At 43.5% G+C, this 19,690-nt stretch overlaps 1 protein-coding gene across 2 annotated transcripts in view; it reads left to right on the forward strand.

Moving 5' to 3' along the window:
• The window catches only part of PIGL (phosphatidylinositol glycan anchor biosynthesis class L), a 56,260-nt gene that overhangs the window by 24,454 nt on the left and 12,116 nt on the right, over window positions 1-19,690 (forward strand). For both annotated transcript variants that reach the window (XM_042879890.1, XM_042879889.1), the window contains 2 exons: window positions 13,489-13,579; window positions 19,067-19,134. In XM_042879890.1, the coding sequence (XP_042735824.1) occupies window positions 13,489-13,579; window positions 19,067-19,134 (159 nt within the window). The remainder of the gene's footprint in view (window positions 1-13,488; window positions 13,580-19,066; window positions 19,135-19,690) is intronic.

Raw genomic sequence — 19,690 nt, forward strand, 5'->3', positions numbered from 1 at the left:
GACCACACAAAGATCCTGAACAGTATAGTATGTGCTTGCCCATAACCTTGTTAACATGCCAGAAACAGAAAGCACTGCTTTCTGCTTTAATCAGTTTCAGGAAGGGGCTAGAGCTGCAGGTGGGCAGAATAAGAATGGTGGACCTGTGGTGAAAAAAACTCATTGACACATTCCAATCCAATTAAACGTTTTTCTGTAACGCTCCCAATTCCTGTTTGGTAAGAGTTTTCTCATTGTATGCTGTTAGACTGGAAGCAGTGAATGAAGGAGAGCCCTAACTATCATAAAAAAGGAAAGGGGGGAAGTAAGGTCTAATCTTTTTAAATCCCTGTACTTCATTTCCTCTTAGAAGATCTGTGTGCTGTAATTATATTGCCAAGGAAGCCTTTCTTTTGTACTCACATGGAAGCTAAATGGTTCTATTCCCTTTGGCCTTCGTTCAATCAGTATACATGAAATTAAGAAGTTTTTCTGTTCCAGTGTAAGCTTGAAGTAGAAATTGGTGGGAGCAGCTCTTCAGATTAGAGCAAACTAATCAAAAGAATAAGGTCCTTAAAGGAACAGTTGCTAGGCTGAAAGTAAATTTAATGTGGTTCCATCAACGAATGGGAATTTTGTTTGAGAGAATCCAAAGGACCAACAAAGAGTGCCAGCAATGCAGAACTTCCAATATGAAACAACTGTGAATAAAACTAGGTACTAAGTATTCTGGTAGGAGGTAAGTAATGCTGATAAATTGTTAAGAAGACACAGATGTTTTCTTTATAATGAATACAATAGTACAAAAGATACCTAAAATAATGTCAAAGAAGTGGGATGGGATTTACTGGTTTCTCATGGAGTTTTACTGTTGTCTTGGAGGAGATATGAAAGCCAGTTTGAGTCTTTGCACAACTTTGTGTGAAAAACATGATTGTTTCAATGATGCAACAGTGGCTTTTGTTAAGAGGGGAAAGCAGAACTTGAAGCTAATAGGAAGTGTGAATGTTTTTGTTTGTCACAGTCTCACAGTACACATTAGGAAAAAAGGTATTTTTCAGATTAGTGAGTTATATGATCCATAACCTCAGCTTTACTGTACAAGTTGTCAGAAATGTGGGAAATGAATTCTTCTCTGCACACCTTTGAGCGTCTTTCCCTGCTGTAACTTCTTCAGTCAGATTTGATTAAAAGGGAGAAAAATCTATTTTAGACTGCAGTGTAGGAAACCAAAGCAGAATTGGGTTGAAGATTTTGTTTTCTGATCCTTCTGTGCCAACTGAAGCATGAAATGAAGGCAGTTTGGCTATGGTTCCATGCCAAGTCATGCCCCCTCTTCTAACAGATCATGTATTAACTCTCACTCTGCCATACTCCTTGCACAGTAGTTTCAGTGCTCTCTCATTTCAGTGCTGCAGTCTAATTCTCTGCAGTTATTATTTGTATTGCAGTCATTCAATTGATTGCATAGCCTGCCCTTCATGCACATTCTTTACATTTTCTGTGACTGTAAGCTTGACAAATCTTGGCTGAGTTATGTGCGTTTTCTCTTCTTCAATAGTTAATATTTCACTGAATTGTACTAGAAGTATTCAGTCTGTTTTCAGATGATGGATGAACGTTTTCCTGTAAATCAGTCTGTAGGTCTTCTGAGTACTGAAAAGTCTGGCAAATAATGCTTGAAAAATCAGAACTTGTGCTCATTTCAGAGTACAAAATGGCAGGAAATAGAAGAGGCAATTCAGTATTTAGGCTGGATGTATTTTTCATTGAGTCCTTTCTAGTTCACGTCATTACACAACATTAGTGAGATTAGTTCTTTGTATTAGAAGGAAGGGTCACATCTGTAATAAATTATGGTCTTAAACAGTAGCATTGCTATAAATGCTTTCTTCCACTATTTCTGTTTCATAAGCCAAATACTTGGCATTTCTCTTGTTCTCATAAATAGCCATATGATGGGCTGCCAAGGCTGCTTTATCATTTGCCTTGGAAAAAAATATTATATAATATTGCAAGATGAAGCATTGGCAGCCAGTGGTTTGGTCTGAGCTGAAGGGTTTGCAGAGTGTGTGCTAAGAGGGTTGAATACATGCAGAACTCATCCATGACAATGAGAGAATTCAGCCAGCCTTACTGGTAAAGGATGGAGAACAATCCTCTTTCTGCAAAGATGAGACAGAATCACAGGCTCTCAGCGTAAGATTCAGGGTTCTGCTGTGTTTAGGATCTAACAAATTTCTTTCCTCTGTTTTTAATGAAACGTTCATATTTAGCTGTAGCTGTTAGAGAGGGTTCTACTACCAAGGGGTTCCTGCGTTTCAGTGCAGTGTCTGCAGAATCCAGGCTTGCTGTAGTGAATTGGTCATCATAGCAAAGGAGAGAAATCCATACAATCTGTTCCTGGGAATAACCAGGTTTTACTGGAGAATGCTGTGTTTCAGGACTTGACTAGTCCTGGTAATGAGAACACAAGAGAAAGCAGTCAAGAATATTGACAGAAACAGTCATCCAGGGTTGTGTCTTATCACTGCAGCCCAGAGTACAAGTAGGTGATGCAGAGGTGGGCATGCTGACCATTGGCAGGCTTTAGGGGTACTTTAAGCAGCTCCTATGGTATTGGTGTTGCAGCAGTTAATTTGCAGCTGTTAACGTGGTGATTAAGAGATTTTCTGTGCAATCTGAGCACGCAGGAAGACATGAGCTTCTGCAGAGCTTGTTGAAAAATGGGTTGTTATTTGCCCCAGGCAATAAAATGTATTCCTGGAGTGAGTGTGGGTGTTGCAGCTTTGCTGTGCAGGGACTCCTGCTCCAACCACGCTTTGCTCCCACTCAGCTCTGTGGCCTCAGGCTCTTGAGGGAGAGCTGCCTGAGCTCTTTCTTGAGTTACTCATTAGAAAATGTGGAGGTTATTGCATGCTTACTGCCCCATACCAGACTTGTAAGGGGTTTAGTTAATGAGTGTCTGTTAATGTGTGGAAATAAATGATGTGCTGAAGTGTTGGTGGGTGCTGTTTGCACGGTGGTGGTGTGGCTGCAGGTTGGGTATCTGCAGCCTTTTGTTACAGGATTGTGCTGTGAGATTGTAACAACTGTTTTAATGAGGTGTTTGCAGAATGCAGCTTTGTTGTCTCCGAGGAACTCTGTGCCTTCTGCTACTGGTAACATGCAGCAGAGACCAGGACTTGGCCATTGCCCAATCCCAGTTCCACACCAGTAGCTTCCTGCACCCCCGTACGACGCAGGTATGTGCAGTTCCTGGCATGCAGTGCTCAATAGGGTATTACTATGTTCCCGGCTCATTATCCTTGCTCATCTGTGACTTATTAAGAAGAAAAGATACTGTTCCCTACTTTAAAGCTTATAGGTTTCCATACCGTCACCCCTCGCTGAGCGTCTTTGCGGCACTCAGTGCTGTGGGGGAAGCACCACTCCCACTGGGCAGCTTCCTTTCTCTGGGCCCTTTGCAGGCACCGCCGGAGCACGAAAGCCCAGCTCCCAAGAGTTAATCATTTCAGGCCTTTGGCAATGTTGGCCTGGTCCTAGAAATCCTGCTGGCTGCAGGGAGGCTGCCAGGAGCCTCCCACTTGTGAGCTGCGTAAACAGGCCGGCGCGCGGTGCCAGGCGGGTGGGAGGCTCGCTCCCGAGACTGGGCCAAAGTTCAGCGGCTGCACGGCGTGCAGCACGGCCGGGGTTACTGCCGGTCACGGAGCCGTTGCTATAGCAAAGCTGTTGTGTAACGCTCGCGTGGAGTCCGAGCGAGGAGGAGAGGGAGCCCAAACGATAAAGGTCATCGCGTTGTGCTGGTTTTGTTCATTGTTGCCGAGTCCCACTTAGCTGCTGCAAATTGAGTTCCGAGCATAGTTTCTGGCCTGGCTGCGGTGCGGGTATTCAGCGATTCCAGGGAAAGAGAAGGGACTGGCTGAGAGCTTGCTCATGTAATCGTTTAATTGGGGCATGCACATGAGTGGGGCTGGCAAGACAGTGCCTGCAGTTTGCATGAGTAGAATCTTTGCGTGTCTGTAAAGTTTGTGGGATGGAGCTCACAATTAGATGTTTAACTTCTAGGTACAAGCTGTCTTATAAAAGGAAGTGAATTGATGGCTGTAACAAAATTAGCACCTAACTAGACAGCTCCAAGCATCCTCAGTGTTATATAGCGTGGTTACACCAGGATTTCAAGACAAAATGCTCCATTATCACTGCTTAGGTCAAGAGAGTTGCAGGAGATGGTTGTTGTGGGAGCCTGGGGATTCAGGAAACCTCTTTTTGGATAGGATTGGTATTGGGAAGCTGACACGTTGTGACATGGGAAGCTGCATTTGGAATCAGGCCATCGTCCCATTGAGATCTCTGCTGAAGTTGCAGTTACATGAATTTTGGCATGAGAAACAAATGTCCATAAAGCAACTATTCCACATTTGTTTTGCTAGATGATTAATTGAAGTGGCTGAGGGACTGATTTGGCTGCAGGCTTTCTCTGGAGGTTTCTGACTGCTTTGCTTGTTATATGGACTAAATCAAGGCCCATAGTTTCAGTAAAGGTAGTTATACTTTCAGCTTTCCTTGTTTAAGAGAGTCCAGCCCATGCCATAAGCCAACATCAATGTTCTGTTTGACTTACCTGAGGCAGGATTGAGACTGCAGTTCTTGGTTATACAACACAACGTATTTCTTATTCCAAGAGCAAATGGATTCACTATTAACGCTGTGATGAAACAGCAGCTACGTGTTGGGGTGTTTCAGCCATTTGCCTCTGAAGGATTTTGCTGCAGGGAGACTTTCTGTTCCTTCCCTTGGCTTTGTACCCTTCCCACCTGGGCATGTTATGATATGTGTCAGTGCTGTAGTTAAATCCTGGCTAGAAAGAACACACTGCATCCCCACTCCACCTGTCTGCTTCCTGCAGCTCTGCCAGAAGAGTGAGCCCTCCTTCCCAGCATTCTGAAACTGGGGGTCTGCCCTTGAGCCAGTAGTGCCAGGATTTGTGCAGGCAGCTTCTTGGTGGTTGGAGTTGGCTATTCAGTGCGTGTATTAATGCTCCCTGTCCCAAGCTGTGCCATGCTGCTCTGTTCTTCTTTCAAAGCATTTTGCAAAACAAAAGAAATGAGGAAGGGAAGAGTGAAGTCCTGTGGTCTGTCCCTCACAGTCCTTGTATTCCTGGTGGTTCATATTTCAAATGTAAAACAGAAGTTGGAATTTAGGGTTGCTGGGCCTTTTGTTCTCAATCAGGACGTCTTAGACTGTCAGGCTCCAGATTAATTCCTAGGCACTATGGCAAAGACTAGGACGTGAGCACTGCTATGAGATATTCTAGAGCTAACTGGTGATTCCATACAGGCCTTGCGATGCTCATTTCTTACGATAGAGGTGATGATCTGGGGAGAATGTGCTGTGTTCTTATTATCAGAAGTACCAGTGTGGGCACAGACGTGCTGAGGTGGTAAATCAGTGGGTCCAAGGAGCTGGGTGTTGGGATGAGTCCATCCTGTTTGGTTTCAGATCAGTTTATCACCTCCCAGATGGGAGATAGAGGCAAAAGCAGATGGTTCTGGGAACACGGAGCAAAATTGCCAAAGGCTACTGACTGCTGTAGTCCATGGGTGCTGTATCTTTCTGCTGAGTGCTTCCATCGCATCATTTTGCTCTTAGGAGGACGTAGAACCGAAGAGCTGCTTCGTGCATGCCCTTGCCTGGCAGTTGTGTTCTGGGATGCTGGACAATTGAGTGTCTGAAGTTGTTTCTTTTATTAGAAGTGTACAGATGAGTTTACCAGATAATGCTGAGAGATGTTATTTGTCAGTCATTTGGGATAAGTGCCAGAAATGCACTTCACCAACGGATGTTCAGAAAAACATTGGTGGTTTTCTTTTTTTTTGTTTTTCTGGGATGTTTTTCTGGGACGTTTTTGTGAACTAGGTAGGAACTTTAATGATCTACGTGCCTCTCCAAGACGTGCGTGGAATTGACTGCGTTTCACACTGCACTATTGTCTGCTGCCCAAACCACATTTCAGTGGGCCAGAGGAGGAAGTGCTGACTCATAATTCAGCATGGCAGCCCCAGGTCTCCTGAGACTACGAAGTCTGGCCTCTGACTGATGTTTGCAGTGAACTCTCTAATGACCCCCAACGGATCCTGCAGAAGTCCAGCTTCTATAAACTGAAAGGGAGGCTTCTTGCCCAGCACTTGGCAAGCTGCTGCTGGTGAGCCTGCAGTACTGCAAAGTGCAAGTAGTGCAGGAGCCACACTCAGCAGTGAGTGGGTGAAAATGTGCCCCTGATGTGGGGTAGGTGGGCCCCATTCAGTACAGGTGTGTGTAGTATATCCTGCTCTCATCACGGCTATCAGGGGAAAAGGGCTGTAAATGGCCTTATTTTGGCATGCAGTGGATGTTCAAAGACAAACGCAACTCACACAGGGGTGAAAATTGGGAATGTAGCTTAAAATACAGCATGCAGCTCAAGGGTGAAAGGGGTCTTGAACTTGACTTTTTGTTATAGTGTTACCAGGGTTCCTGATACACCCCATGGCACCTCATTATTCTTGTATTATTCTGTAGATTTCTGCTTAAGCTGAAGTTGGGGCTTCTCAGCATAGACTGAAACAACTGAATTAGAGGCCTCTCCTTTCTCTGGCAGCTGAATTCAAAGCTGAGCTATTTGGTGCTCAGTGCCTTGGGCAGTTGGTCAATCAGTAACGATGACTACAAAGTTCCTGAGCACGTTCAAGCAGCACAGTTAGAACATGAATGTCACGCACTGAGTGTGACAATTGCACAAGACTCCCGAGTCACGTTTCTCCTCTAGCAGGTCCTATGTTTGCAGCACAGCATTGATCCTTTCTTACGTGCATGTTTGCCACGTGTGATTTGCCGTGTGGGATCAGACAAGGAGCTGTAGACAGAACTCTCATTCTCCAGCAGCATGACCCTGTGGAAGGCAAGTTCCTTAGCTGCAGTGTTGCTCTGTGACACCTTGCAGTAGGTGAGACACCCAAATTGTTATCACGTGCTTTGGCAAGCAGGGTCTCCATTGTTGGAATAGCATTTGGCCCAAATAACTCGTGTTTCTTATGTGTACTGGAGTGTCTGGGGAATTTTAAACTGTAAGTATTACTGTGTTTCTGCTAGGAAGGATATGTTCCAAGGAGTATTACTGGTATTTGCAGCTGAAAGCAAAGTAATTTGTGATGACATCTGATTTGGGAGTTCATTCTCTGTTTGGCACCAGCCCCTAAGGAAGTCCTAGCTGCTCCAGAAGACATTGTCCTTATTGCAGTGTTCCTGTGTGCCATGGGTGGAACAGTTCACCAAATCAGCATTTTGGAGCTTGTTGCAGCCTTTTGTATGTTTTGGGGCCATAAAACTTCTTTTAGAAGGTTCTCAAACTTAGGTAAATAAATGGAACGTATTAATATTTCCTTTTCACAGAACTGGAAAGTGGGAGATAGGAAAGCTGGGACTGTATCAGAGGTTAATTCACAATTAGTTGAGCTGAATGTTGTTTCCTGTCCTTACATATCTGGGCCTGATGCCTTCTGAAAACTAGATTTTTAAAGTTACTTCTTAAAACTAGCTTTAGCCACTGTCGTTTCTATGCATTTCTGTTCTTGAAAGGTGCCATCAATTGTTTTTGATTAAAGGCATTGAATATGAACTTGTTCCTACAGAGCTTTGTGCTGTAATTTATCAACAAGGCACCGAGGCACAGACGTCAAATGAATACCAGATTTCAAATTATGATAAGCAATTGTGTCATCTCTGTGAATAGACATTAAACTCTGCTGAGAAATCATCAATAATTCATTTAAAAAAAATGAGTACAGGGACATTTGGATAGACCTTGCAAAGAAGCAGTCCTGTATTCTCTGATAATTCCTTTGAATTTAAACCCAAAGGATTCTTGTTTCTCCAACAGGAACACACGATTGTGGCCAAGTCAGAAAGTTTGTTCCCCAGTCACCCCGTTGCTATTGACTGCTGGGGAGTAACAGAGGTGCTTGGAATACCATCTGCAGAGGTACAGCCTGCTGCAGGAGCACGCACACCTTGCCTGGGCTGGGAGGAAACTGAGCAGAGTGCTGCCTGTCTTTGTGTTCTTGCTCTCAGTGCATGACTTCAGCCTCACGTTAGCGAGGTCAGCATTTATCCTGTCTTTTAGGCATCTAAACTTTCTTAATTTACCTTTGAGATGTGTATAAAATAGGTCTAATGTTACACATTGCAGACGTTAAGTGCAAGAGAAAAGGAGTAAGTCCATTCTGCTTTTTTTTTTTTGATATTTGAAGCATGTTTTATTTCTAAATGTTGCAGTCTTCAACTGTTAGTATCCCGCTTTATTCCCTTGTTCTCCTAAATTGTGGATTGTTACATTCCAGCAAGCACACAGCATCTGTTCTCTGTTTTACATGATGCTTTAAGATGCCGGTCTTTTGTCTAAAGGGGATCTTTTCATTTGAATCAAAGATGTACATGCAGCTGAATAGCAGTACTTCCCTCCTGTTATTGTTCATTACAGGAGGAGGAATTGATAATAGATATTAGTGGAAGGATTTAGAGGCTCTGCTTCAAGATCTGGGGCTAGCATGTCTTAACTTATCGCAGCATTATCTTAAAAATAAAAATTCTCTGCTCTACTTTATAGAGCATGAAATAATTTCTGTTTACTCATTTCTTTCAATTACTTTGATGCTATGATATAAAGGTCACTGATTGCCTCTAGTCATCACATAGCTTTTTCACTAATTGTGCGCTCACGTCATTTTGTTCTGTGGGATCTTTTGCTTTTTGATCCAGTTTCAATTGCCCAGATGTTCATTTTGTACAGTTAAGTCTATACAAAGGGCGTGCTTTGTTCCAACACACCGTGGTCACTGTTCTCAGCTGGGAGCCCGTTGCACAGCAGTTCACCTGTTTCCTACGTAATCCACTATCCATCTCCAATTATGCTGACTTAATGTACAATCATTCACTGGGGATGGAGGGGTAAGGAGAAGAAATGATGCAAAAATGTTTGCTGGTCCCTAGCCTTGGGTTGATTAAGGTCACGCTGCAGGATGAAAAGGCAATAAGAAATCAGAAAACTCCTTTGTCTTTACTTCATTGGTGTGTAGTGGAATGGAAAATCATGGTAGTACCTTGAAGGATTTTTTTTCAGAATGTGTTAATGGACAACTAGGCACCTTCCAGAAGGAGTCCTGCTGCTTCTGCTCTCCCCTCTCCATGATCACCTTCGTGTCAAGGCAGAGGTGTGTTTGCCAGATCCCATCAGGAAGCTGCCACACAGTGGGAGGCACTGCTTCACAGTGCACCCAGGGGCCTGAAGATTCCCAGTTCTACAGCTTATAGGAGAGACAGATCTCTCTGCAAGTGTCCCTTCCAGGACAGCCCAATTGGTCTTTGCAAAGCCATGTGGATGTCACACAGGCTAACTGCTCATTTAACTTAACCTTCAGAGTGCTCATGAGAGCTTAGTTTGTGAACAGAATGAATTCCATGGAAGACTTTGAAAGAGGATTGTATGTTATAAATGCACTGGCTGTTGCTAAAGACCTGTGGAGGATAAGCAGTGGAAAACTGGACAGGGATGGAGCAGTATATTGTATAAGAAAGGTGTCACTTGGCAATACAGATCTGTGAAGGTGTTTAAGTTTCTAGAGACACCTTTCCAATGACAGGAACGTAGCTGCCTTCAGCCTAAAGATTCCTAGAAAGATGACCGAACAAAATTGTCCAGGCTACTGGCAAGGACAGCATTACTGGCAACATTTACAGGGTGTTCATGGCCAAGGCTGAGGCAGAAGATGAGCTCTGCTCCACAGCCCACAGCAGGCAAGAGGAGGCGGCCTGGAGGGGAGCTGGCATCGAGCAGAGATTTTTAACATTGCTTTCATTCAGCCAGCTGTAAGGCTGCTGGGCGAGATCTGCTCAAGGTTGAATGTTGCTTTAACTTGCTCACATGATTTGTTGTGCCTCCCTCTGCATTGTGTTTCCTATGCAGACCTTTGGGAAGGGGACTGCAGATACCAGCGCCCACTCTGCCAGCCTAGTTTGGCAAGGAGGAAGAAAGGAGGTGAGGGAGAAAACAGCAGGTCTTGTCTGGTTCCCCCTACTGATGGTGGCATTGCCTTGGATGGATAAAGGTAGAATGCACCTTGTTTTCAGAGGTACAGTGTTTCCTGTATCTGGGTCTGCTGAAATCAGCAGAAACCAGCACTATCTGGCTGCAACTGCAGAATAATTCTCTATTTCTCTCTCCATTCAGTCTATAGATCCCTCGGCACAGCTGTAAATTCCCCTGTACAGTGCACAGCACAATTTTCACTGAAAACAGCTGATAAAACATTTCTGGAGAGAAACCTCATTTCATTAAAAATATTTTTTTACCTCTTCTATGCATCTCTCTATTTTTCCCTGTTGGCCACCTGTGCTTGTCGTCAGTCACATGGAATGCCCATAAAGATCACTTCCAGGCTGTATAGGTTGGTGGAAATGAGGCCAAGTGACCAAAGCTCTTCACCTCTCTCACTGGCACTCTCCAGCAGCGACCTGGGAGGGCTCTCCAGTGCAGGATTTATATCTTGGTCTGTTTCAGTGACTGACAGCAGCAGCAAGGAGCTCTCTGGGGCAGAGGACAGGGAGAGAGAGCATGGGGAATGGTTCTTCCTGGGACAAGCTCCAGTCTGCTCCAGGGAATGTGCTAGTTTTCACTCCTTTATAGTCCTTTATCTCAGCCCTTCGACCTTGAGCTCAGGGGCATCATCAGCCTTAGCCAGAAAGGCAGTGTGGAATTAACTGTTGAAATGCTGAGTGTTTCTCATACTAAGCCCTAAAAGTAAAAAACGTAACAAACGCAACTTGAATAGTCCAGGAAGTCAGTGGACCTTTCAAATTTGCTGAGCGCTGATGTAGAGTATTAGGAATGAAGAATGTGTTGTACTGAAGCATGGCAGTTTTTGAAGTTTGTATGCTTCTACTGCGCAGAGGCCTCCTGTAAGAACATCTCGTGTGTACGTACAGGCTGTATGAACTTGGTTTTCTTTGTTGTGTTTCATCCTTATGTGGGCTGGACTGTTACTATTTCCAGAGCACAGGCAGAAAGCCATTGATCTCATGCTTGCAGCACGGTCTGTACGATCGTGGTGACTGCACAAAGTATTAAACTCTTAGCAAACACTAGTAATAATAATCCTGAAGTGATTCAGGTTGATGTGTTGGTAGTTCTACTGCTGATTTCTCTGGGTGACTTCGGGCACGTCATTTAATTTGTGTGTCACTTCTCATGTTTGCTGAATGAGCTAAGGATGTCTCAGTGGGCCATCACAGCTATTAAAGAGTTATAATTTTGCTTCTCTATCTTTGGTGCTCAATGAATGACATACAGGGAAAAAGCTTTTTTTTCTTACTGGGAGTGAATGAGCAGCAGTAAGTGGGTAGAAGTAGATTTTTTTCTTGGAGAACATTCCCATCTAATCACTTTGGTGTTCACTGAGTTAATTTGCTCGTGCCTTCAGATTGTTTTGTTTCCAGGGATTTTAAACCCTTGCCTCCAGCAGTTCATTTCCATTGAAGGAGGAGGATCTTTATCTGTCTGAACTAGTTAAAACCTGCTCCACTACCCGGCAGCATTTTGGAGACATCCCAATAAAGTGCAGCAGATATGACACCAGGAGCCTCCTGGACACTGTAAATACCAAGCCCTATGTTTTTTTTTTTCCTGACCTCTTGCTGTTGGAGCACTCCTACTTTAATGGGACTTCCTCCACAGCTCCATTTGTCCACTGTCCAAAACAGGCAACGGTATTTGCATTCTATGTGGCCAGCGGAGAATCCATTTAGACTAATTTACCACTCCAATATTATCAGATTAAGCCTTGACATAACCTCAAAGGTGCCATTCAAACAGCTGAGGCACTCTTAGACTCCTCTCACTGTGCATGTTCTTGGGTTCTTGGGATACTTTGAAGCACGTTTTAGAAATGTGCTCAATATAAAGGTTGCTGCATTGTGGTGGGACTTGTAATACCTTCAGGGCTGCTTCATCTTCGACCAGAAGATGGGAAAGTTTTTGTCTTGAGCAGATTACTTGCAGGTTTGTTAACTGGATGGACAGCCAGCAGATGTACTGAAGGATCTTTTCTGTGATGAAAATCAAATGCCTTTTGTACATCAGGCAAAGATGCTGTCTGTACAACAGGGACTGGCAAACAAAAATTTCTGTTGTCAGTAATGTCAACCCAGGGAGCATGACTAGAATGTGTATTATATAGAAATGCCTTTTTTTATTGTTGTGGTTTCTAACAGCACGTCATTTTGGCCTGTGCTGAACAGAGCTATGAAATAGGATGGTTAATGTGCTAACGCTCAGTTTGTGCTTGAGGTTCCTCCTTCTACTGCAACTGCTATTTACAGCAGTGGGAAGATTTGTGGCCAGGAGATCTCTCATGAAGACCAGGGCTGAGAATGAGCCAGGGAGACGCTGTCCTGTTTTGCTGCAGGTGTTGCAGCCCTTCTGTCTTGGGAGTCAGTGAGGCATGAGGAGTGTTGGGAAGTGGCTCCCCTGCTCCCAGCAGCACGCAGCTGGATCAGTCAGAGCTGAAACCTGTGTGTCTGTGAAAAGGCTGTGAAGCTGCTTTTCTGCTCAACCACCTCATAGCAATTATCACACTATCGGAGGACGGAGGAGGTCTGAGCAAAGGACCAGTTGAACGTGTCATCATTGGTATTCAACAGCTGCATGTTTTGCTGTTGTTACAAATAACCTTTTTAACTTTGCAAGCAATGTTTTTTTTTGGCATCATTCATACGTAATTACTGAGAGGTCAAATTCAGCTGGTAGTTGTGTAAATATGGAATAATTCTATTGGCTTCCTGATGTTATTTTGCATTTGGATCACAGTCCCTGTCTGTAGGAGCTTGCAATCTGAAATACCTAGGGAAAGCACTCTGTCACAGATGAGTTAGTATGCAAAGCAGTTAAAAAAAACAGATGAACTGCTATCAAATCCTCGCAATATAATTATAACTATGTTGTCCTTTGGTTGAGGTTAATGGTTTAGTCCTCTGTAAATGAGAGTAGGCTATTTTTTGTATGTAATTCACCAGTAGATAACAATTAGAAAGCCTTTTGGGAAAATGAGTTTTAAAAGAGCTTTTAAATAAGTATTTGATAGTTATTTCTTTATGTATAGAGAGAGGAATTTGACTGGGACAAATAGAGAACAAGAATCATGGGACAAAATAGGTGCTGCTTGAAATAGAGCAGCCAGGAAGTCTGCCATAGAGGTCAGAAGAAAAGGAGAGCTTGGCAAAGGAGGGTGTTGGAACTGCTGTTTCCCTTCCAGCCTTGTTTTCCCCTCCTCCACTTCCCAATATATAGACTTCTAAGACTCTAAGGTTTCAGTGGTTTTAAGTGGTAAATAAATATATCTTGATTTCAGTCTCTTTTCTGACATGGTTCTTACAACGTTTTTCAGGATTGAAGTGACTAATTGCACTTGTCATTTTTAGGGATCTTCCAGACAATCCTTCTGTTGAATGGGACGCACGGCTCCTTGCCTCCTTCGTGCTGAAGCATATAGAAGCCAACAACATCAACCTGGTAATGTGAAACTTTCTACCACATAGGCAGCGCTTTTGAGCTACTGTTCTAGGCCACTCCTATCTGGAGATCTTTCTTGGCTTCTCATTGGGAAATAAAACAGTGGAGAGGTTTTGTTTTAGTAACTCCTCAAATGTTTCTTATATTTTAAAACAATTGTTTTTCCCGTGTTGCTAAGTTTTATTGCTAAAAAGGGCCTGATTGGGATTTAGGCATTGGTTTAGGCTTAGGTTTGAAGGACATTGGCAGGCATGTTAGAAGGCTAGATTAGTGAGGGCAGGATTGAAGGTTATTAAACCAGAGTTCCTAGAAATAGAGTTCTTTCCATCAAATAGGAAAAGAAAACATAGAAAACTGTGCTCTGTTCTTTTCTGTTGACCGTTGCTGTGATCACACATGTTATTGTCACACACTGATTAGCAGCAAAATCACAAAAAAACTCTGAAGTGTTTCAGCAGTGTGCAAAACAAGAAGCCGCAGCTCCTGCAGCATGAAAGTCCCCTGAGCATGCAAAACAGCAACATGTATCCAATTGTATTGATTCTGTGGCTAATTTTCCATGGAATATATTGCTGTGCACAGAGACAAATCCAGTGTTCGTGCAGTCCTTTTGTGCCTTTTGATCCGTGAATAGATAGGTTTTAATCTAATCTGAAAGCTCCTAAGACAACAGGATTTGTATTGCGTTTTTGTGACTCTCCTGGGCACTGGGACAAGTGCACTGCAATCCCAGTAGAAACTCTGAGAACACCAGAACTTTCTATAGATGGTTAGAGAGGGTTAGATCTTTGCCTCAGAGGAAATTAAACTCAAGCTGTTCTTTCTGGGGAAGCAAGAGTCTGGCACTAACGTAGCGTGAGCTGAAAAATCAAGTGTGGGGAATTGGGAAGCAAGAAGCATGCACAACCACTAGTGCTTGCCCTGCTGTGCTGCTGGTATTATAGGGTGTAGCTGTAGTAATGAAGAGTGCTGTGGCAGGACCTGTTGCATTCCCCTTAGCAGTTCCTTCAGCAGCAATGAGGACAAATGATTCTAGCAGAATGTCGGCAGCATCAGTGGCCACTGAAGCATCTTCATGGGAACGGTGGTCATGAACTGCCCCCTGAACTTGCATTATTTTCAGTGTCACAGGTAATCACATGGTCTCAAATATCTGCTGTAATACCTTTCAGGAAAGAGCAGACCTAGTTTGCCAACAACAGAAAGCAAGCACCAAATTGCCTTTGTCCAACTTCCAGCATTTTGGAATTGCAAACTTGCTGTGTGTTTGCCAGTCTGTGCTCATCTCTGCTGTCCTCAGACAGTAGCCTTGTCTTGAAAGGTAAACTGAGTCTGTTTCAGTAATGGTGAAACTGATAGGATTAGCTTAACGTGTTAAAAGAGCTTAATCAAAATGTAAGTTAACAGAGTTTCAAGCACATCCAGCTAATTCACTGAAGTTAACGTGATTGGAAGACATATATTGTCTTTACTGTCCCTGTGGGAAAAATGTCTCCGGTTTTCCCTGTAGTCTTATCACAGAAAATGGTATTTTTTTATTTACAGAACATGTGTCACCTGGTAGTGGAGAAGCATGCTGCAATTCCAGCAGGTCTGAAAGATTGCAAGGCACCGTGTTAAGCACAGTTTTGTTCCATTGCATTGTTACTCATTTCCACAATTGCCATGGAAGTCCAAGAGTAACTCAATCTTGTTGAGAGCTACAGGGACATGTTTCATCCAAGCTCCACGCTAAATAGAGCAGGCACAGAAATTAACAGTTGGTGTGCTCAAATCCAAAACTAATTTATAGACTTGGGAAATTATTTCCTGCCTGCTGGATTTGTAAGCAAAAGCCAGTGGTGCTGGGGGAGCAGCCAAGGATAGTCTTGATCCTGATTAGAAAGTATTTGGCATATAAAAAAAAAATGAAGTTGCATAGTATTGTGTGGGCCCCATGCAGCCCCAGATTATGAAATTCTCCTCTTCAGGATTGCAGGTTTGGTGACAGCAAAGCTTGGATTACAAGGTGACATTCAGACTGTGAGCAGGGCAGCTGCAGTGCCAAGACCAGAATTCAGCAATAAGAGATTAGAAGATGCCTTCCACCATAGACTGCTGGAAACATTATCCATTCAGCTGTTTGCAGAAGAGTCCCATTGTCTTTGCTCAGCTCCAAATCAGTCTGGATAGCCAGACCCTTGGGCCTATGAAATGATGCTATTAGAATGGAGGTTCTTGCTGTAGCACTTCATGGGATGGTCTTTCTTAAAAAGCGAAGATGTTTCTGTCTACAGCAGTGTACTTGAGTAGGTATGTATGCTCTGAATCACTGTACAATGCCAGAGAGAGTGAGGGAGACGCACAGCTTCTGCAGCACACACAGCATGTAGAGGGAGCATGGACTCCAGACTTCTCAGGAATTTTCTGCTTGTAACTAAGTAATTTCCTCTGTGCTCTCCCCACTCTGGATGGGATTTCTGGATCTGTTTGTCTTGGCTGCTGCCCTGGTTTCCATTAGTGAAAGCTTGATTTCCTAAATACCAAGGTCACCCAAAAGAAAACCCAGCAACACCAACAGCAGCAGCTCCCATTTCAGAACAGGTGTGGGGAGGGAACTCCCTCTTGCCCTGAAGATTTCATTGAGCAATAATTTCCACATCAAGTGTATTTCCTATCCTACCCTTTTGCTCCCAGGACTGGCTAAGCCTGTTTTTAACCCAGGGTTTCAAGATGTTCCGGTTTCTTCATCCTGCCCTGATGGTTTGCTTGATTTCATCATCTGCCTGGTTCAGGTTATGTGTTTGAAGGAAGCGAGCTAGCTGCACCATGTGGAGGAAGGAAATGCTCCCATGTGAAAATATCTTCGTCATGTGAGAAAGAAGTTCAGATTTTTTCATCAATGAAATTAATCCCTGAAGCTTGAGGAATATATTTACATGTGATTGCTGCCTGCTATAAGCCATGAGCACCACAGTGATGCTGTGGAATCAGTGCTCTGTTTTAGAACCCAGACCTAGAAGCTACATACTGGATAGGGGGCACCACCAATGTGTCACAGTCAGCCTGAAGGATCTTTGAGGACAAAGATGACCTATCTGCAGATCAGGTGAATGCTGCTGTGACCAGGTCAGTGTGCAGGTACCATGGGAGTTATGTTTACAGATTTCTGCAGTTGAAGAGACACAGCCTATTAGGTTGCAATTGTGCTAACAGTAAATTAGACAGTATCAATTTAAAGTGAACTCCGTGCAATCTCTTTACTTGGTTCACATGTTACATAACCACAGCAATATGAAGAGCAGCAACTTCTATTTCAGAACAGATGTGGAGAAGGAAAACCTCCAAAGGTGTTTCTGTGCAGATAATTTCCATGTCAAGAACATTTCCTAACCCAGCTTTATGCTCCCATAGTTGGCCTGAGCCAGTTTTGTCAAAATAGTGATTAGCTTATTTAATCTGCTCACTGTAGCCTCTTATCTTGGTCTTCTAGTTTGTTCTTTTGTGCTCGCTATAGAAAGGAAAATGTGTGTTTTGGCTTGCCTTGAGTTTATAGTTTGGTTTCCCAAGGAAACAAGTATAATGCAATTTGTGTGTGTGCATGTGCATGTTTCAAAAGACTTTAGAGCCCATTGGCTGATTTCAACCACATTTTACAGCAGGGTGGTAATCTTGAAGACGTTTTATTTATACAGGTTACATAAACATAAATTATCAGGTAGAAGAGACAAAGCTTGCTCTGTCCCTGTATGGTTAAAAGGTTAAGTGAGAGTCCAATCCAATCCTTATCAGACTCTCACTGTTAATCACCTGCTCAGGAATTTATTCTGCCTGTAGTGAGTGGGACACGTTGTCATGTCAGGAGAGCTCCACTATAGGTAGAGATGAGTTCAGAGCGCACTATTTCTTATCTGTAGAGCACAGAGTGCTGTGCTGGTTCCTCAAGCTGTACAGAATTCAGTAACATCTTTCCCAGATGAGCTACTTGAAAAGCTGATAATCTTAGGGAGAGCTGAGCACCATTCCAGGCCATGCAGTCCCTGCAGACAGACTGTCAAGTAGTGCTGATGTACAGTAAGAACAGCCAAATCAGAAGACACCTGCTACTTGGTGGCAACACAATTACAGCCATTGGGCAAAGCAGGGGGTCTGTCTGTGGGCTTGTGCTAGATGCATGGGCTTGTTAGCAGGTTTGCCTGGAGCCTGTGGGATTTGTGGGATTTGAAGTATTTTTCACTGTCTCTGTTTCCTGTCCTTTACACAGTATCTCCTATGTGTGAAAGGGCCTCTTCTGTTGGAGGGTGGAGTAGAAAGTTGCAGGATGGGCAGGGTGGCTTTTGATCTTCCCTTGATCATTAACCCAGTAGTTCAAGCCTTGCTTAGAAAATAGATGTTGAGGAGGGAGCTGTGGTGAGTAAGCAAGGCGGTAACATTTTTTTTCCCTCGAGAAAGAACGGGCTGGCAAAGAAGCAAATATCTGTTGAAATGTAGGGAGTTTGATTCCTTCCTGGTCATGGAGAAAGGAGCTGTGAAGAACTGCTGCTTGGTCTCTTTCAGTGTGGAAGCCTAACAATGCTGTTGAAGGGCTGTCACTTTCACCATATGGAAACCATACCAGTACCAGCATATATACCCTGTCTGCCCTACACTTTGTGCTGCCACTTTGTCTTCCAGATTGGTAGCAGGAATCTTTTGATACCTACTTCACAGTACTGTGCAGGATGAGCACTTAGGGTGGATGCTTTGCCCCAGTATGTTATTGAGTGGCTCTGAGGACTGGGAGCCAAGGGTATTCCATGCTTTGGATGGCAACTTGTTAATGCTACTTTCAGATGTTATCTCTGCATTAAAAAGTCCTCATTTCTCCCTGTAGAGAAGCAAAAAAACAACATGCTCTTCTCATTCAGCTGACAGCCTGACTTGGCTATACAAAGAAGGCAGTCAACTGATTCCTTAAAAAGGTTTATTCTCATATCAGATTATCAACTATTGCTGTTGTGTGATGAAGTCTCATTACAATCAGGACAGTAATGCACAATTGTGTTGCTCTTATTAGAGCAATCTGTCCTGAATCACAGCACAGCGAGCTTATAGTCTCACCCTGCAGTTCACAGGCATTCTGGTATGTTCTCAGATTCAGGAGAGAGTGATTCATAGAGCTGGACTACTTGGGACAAGAACAAGTTTGCATGAGATTACTCTGAAAGTAACCTTTTGGCTACATAATAAGTAACAGGAGCATCCTGCCATTGGGAACATGATACTTATCGTTTCTCCCTTGTTTAAGCTATTAGACTGTATAGTTGGTTAGTTCCAGAGTGTCCTCACTTATTTGTTTAGTTGTGTTTCTGTAACTTGAGTTCACGCACAAAGGCTACATTGTGCAACACAAAAACAACTCTTTGGAGACAGTGGGCTGGGACAGCGCTGCCTTAGATGTCAAAGCTGGTTATTGCATTGTCTCTTTATTCTTCAAAATGTTTACTGCTCTGTGGTTTTATTTTGCAGGTGGTAACTTTTGATGCGGGAGGAGTGAGTGGTCATGCTAACCACATTGCTCTCTACACTGCTTTAAGGTACAGTGTTCTGCGTGCTTTGTCGGATGCCTCCCTGTAGTGTTACAGAGTGAACGTGGTGTTTGTGTGTAAGCAGTTAATTGCCAGCTAGAGCCAAGAGCAGTATTAACTTTGCTCATACCTGTGTGCCAGGCCATGGGATGTGATGCTATTTAGAGGAGTGCCTACAGTGTTGTAAATGACGCACAGCACCCTTTATTATTCCACCTGCTGGTGCTTTGCTGGTCTTCCTTTCACTGAGGCCTCTTTTGCTCTTCTCATTCTTGATCTCAGAGCAGTGATGCATTCTTACTCTTAGTGCAGTGTAGTGAATGCACTTGCACTGAAGTGTGCCACAGATCGTTGCGTTTCTGGTTTGAGGTGAGTATGTGAATAGATGCATGAGCTGGTGGTAGTGGAATTTTGGAGAGGCCTGCACCATTGTTCAAGAGGATGTTTGCTATGCCATCTGATTATCTGAATTTACTACTCTGGGCAAAGGATATTGCTCTTTCACTAAAGCTGTTCCTATTTACTGATCTTCCCAAGTCAGTTCATTGCTTTATCACTTTATTCT

The sequence above is a fragment of the Lagopus leucura genome, unplaced genomic scaffold (assembly GCF_019238085.1).
Source record: "Lagopus leucura isolate 7727_CA_CO unplaced genomic scaffold, USGS_WTPT01 Super-Scaffold_100024, whole genome shotgun sequence".
Taxonomy (NCBI): Eukaryota; Metazoa; Chordata; class Aves; order Galliformes; family Phasianidae; genus Lagopus; species Lagopus leucura.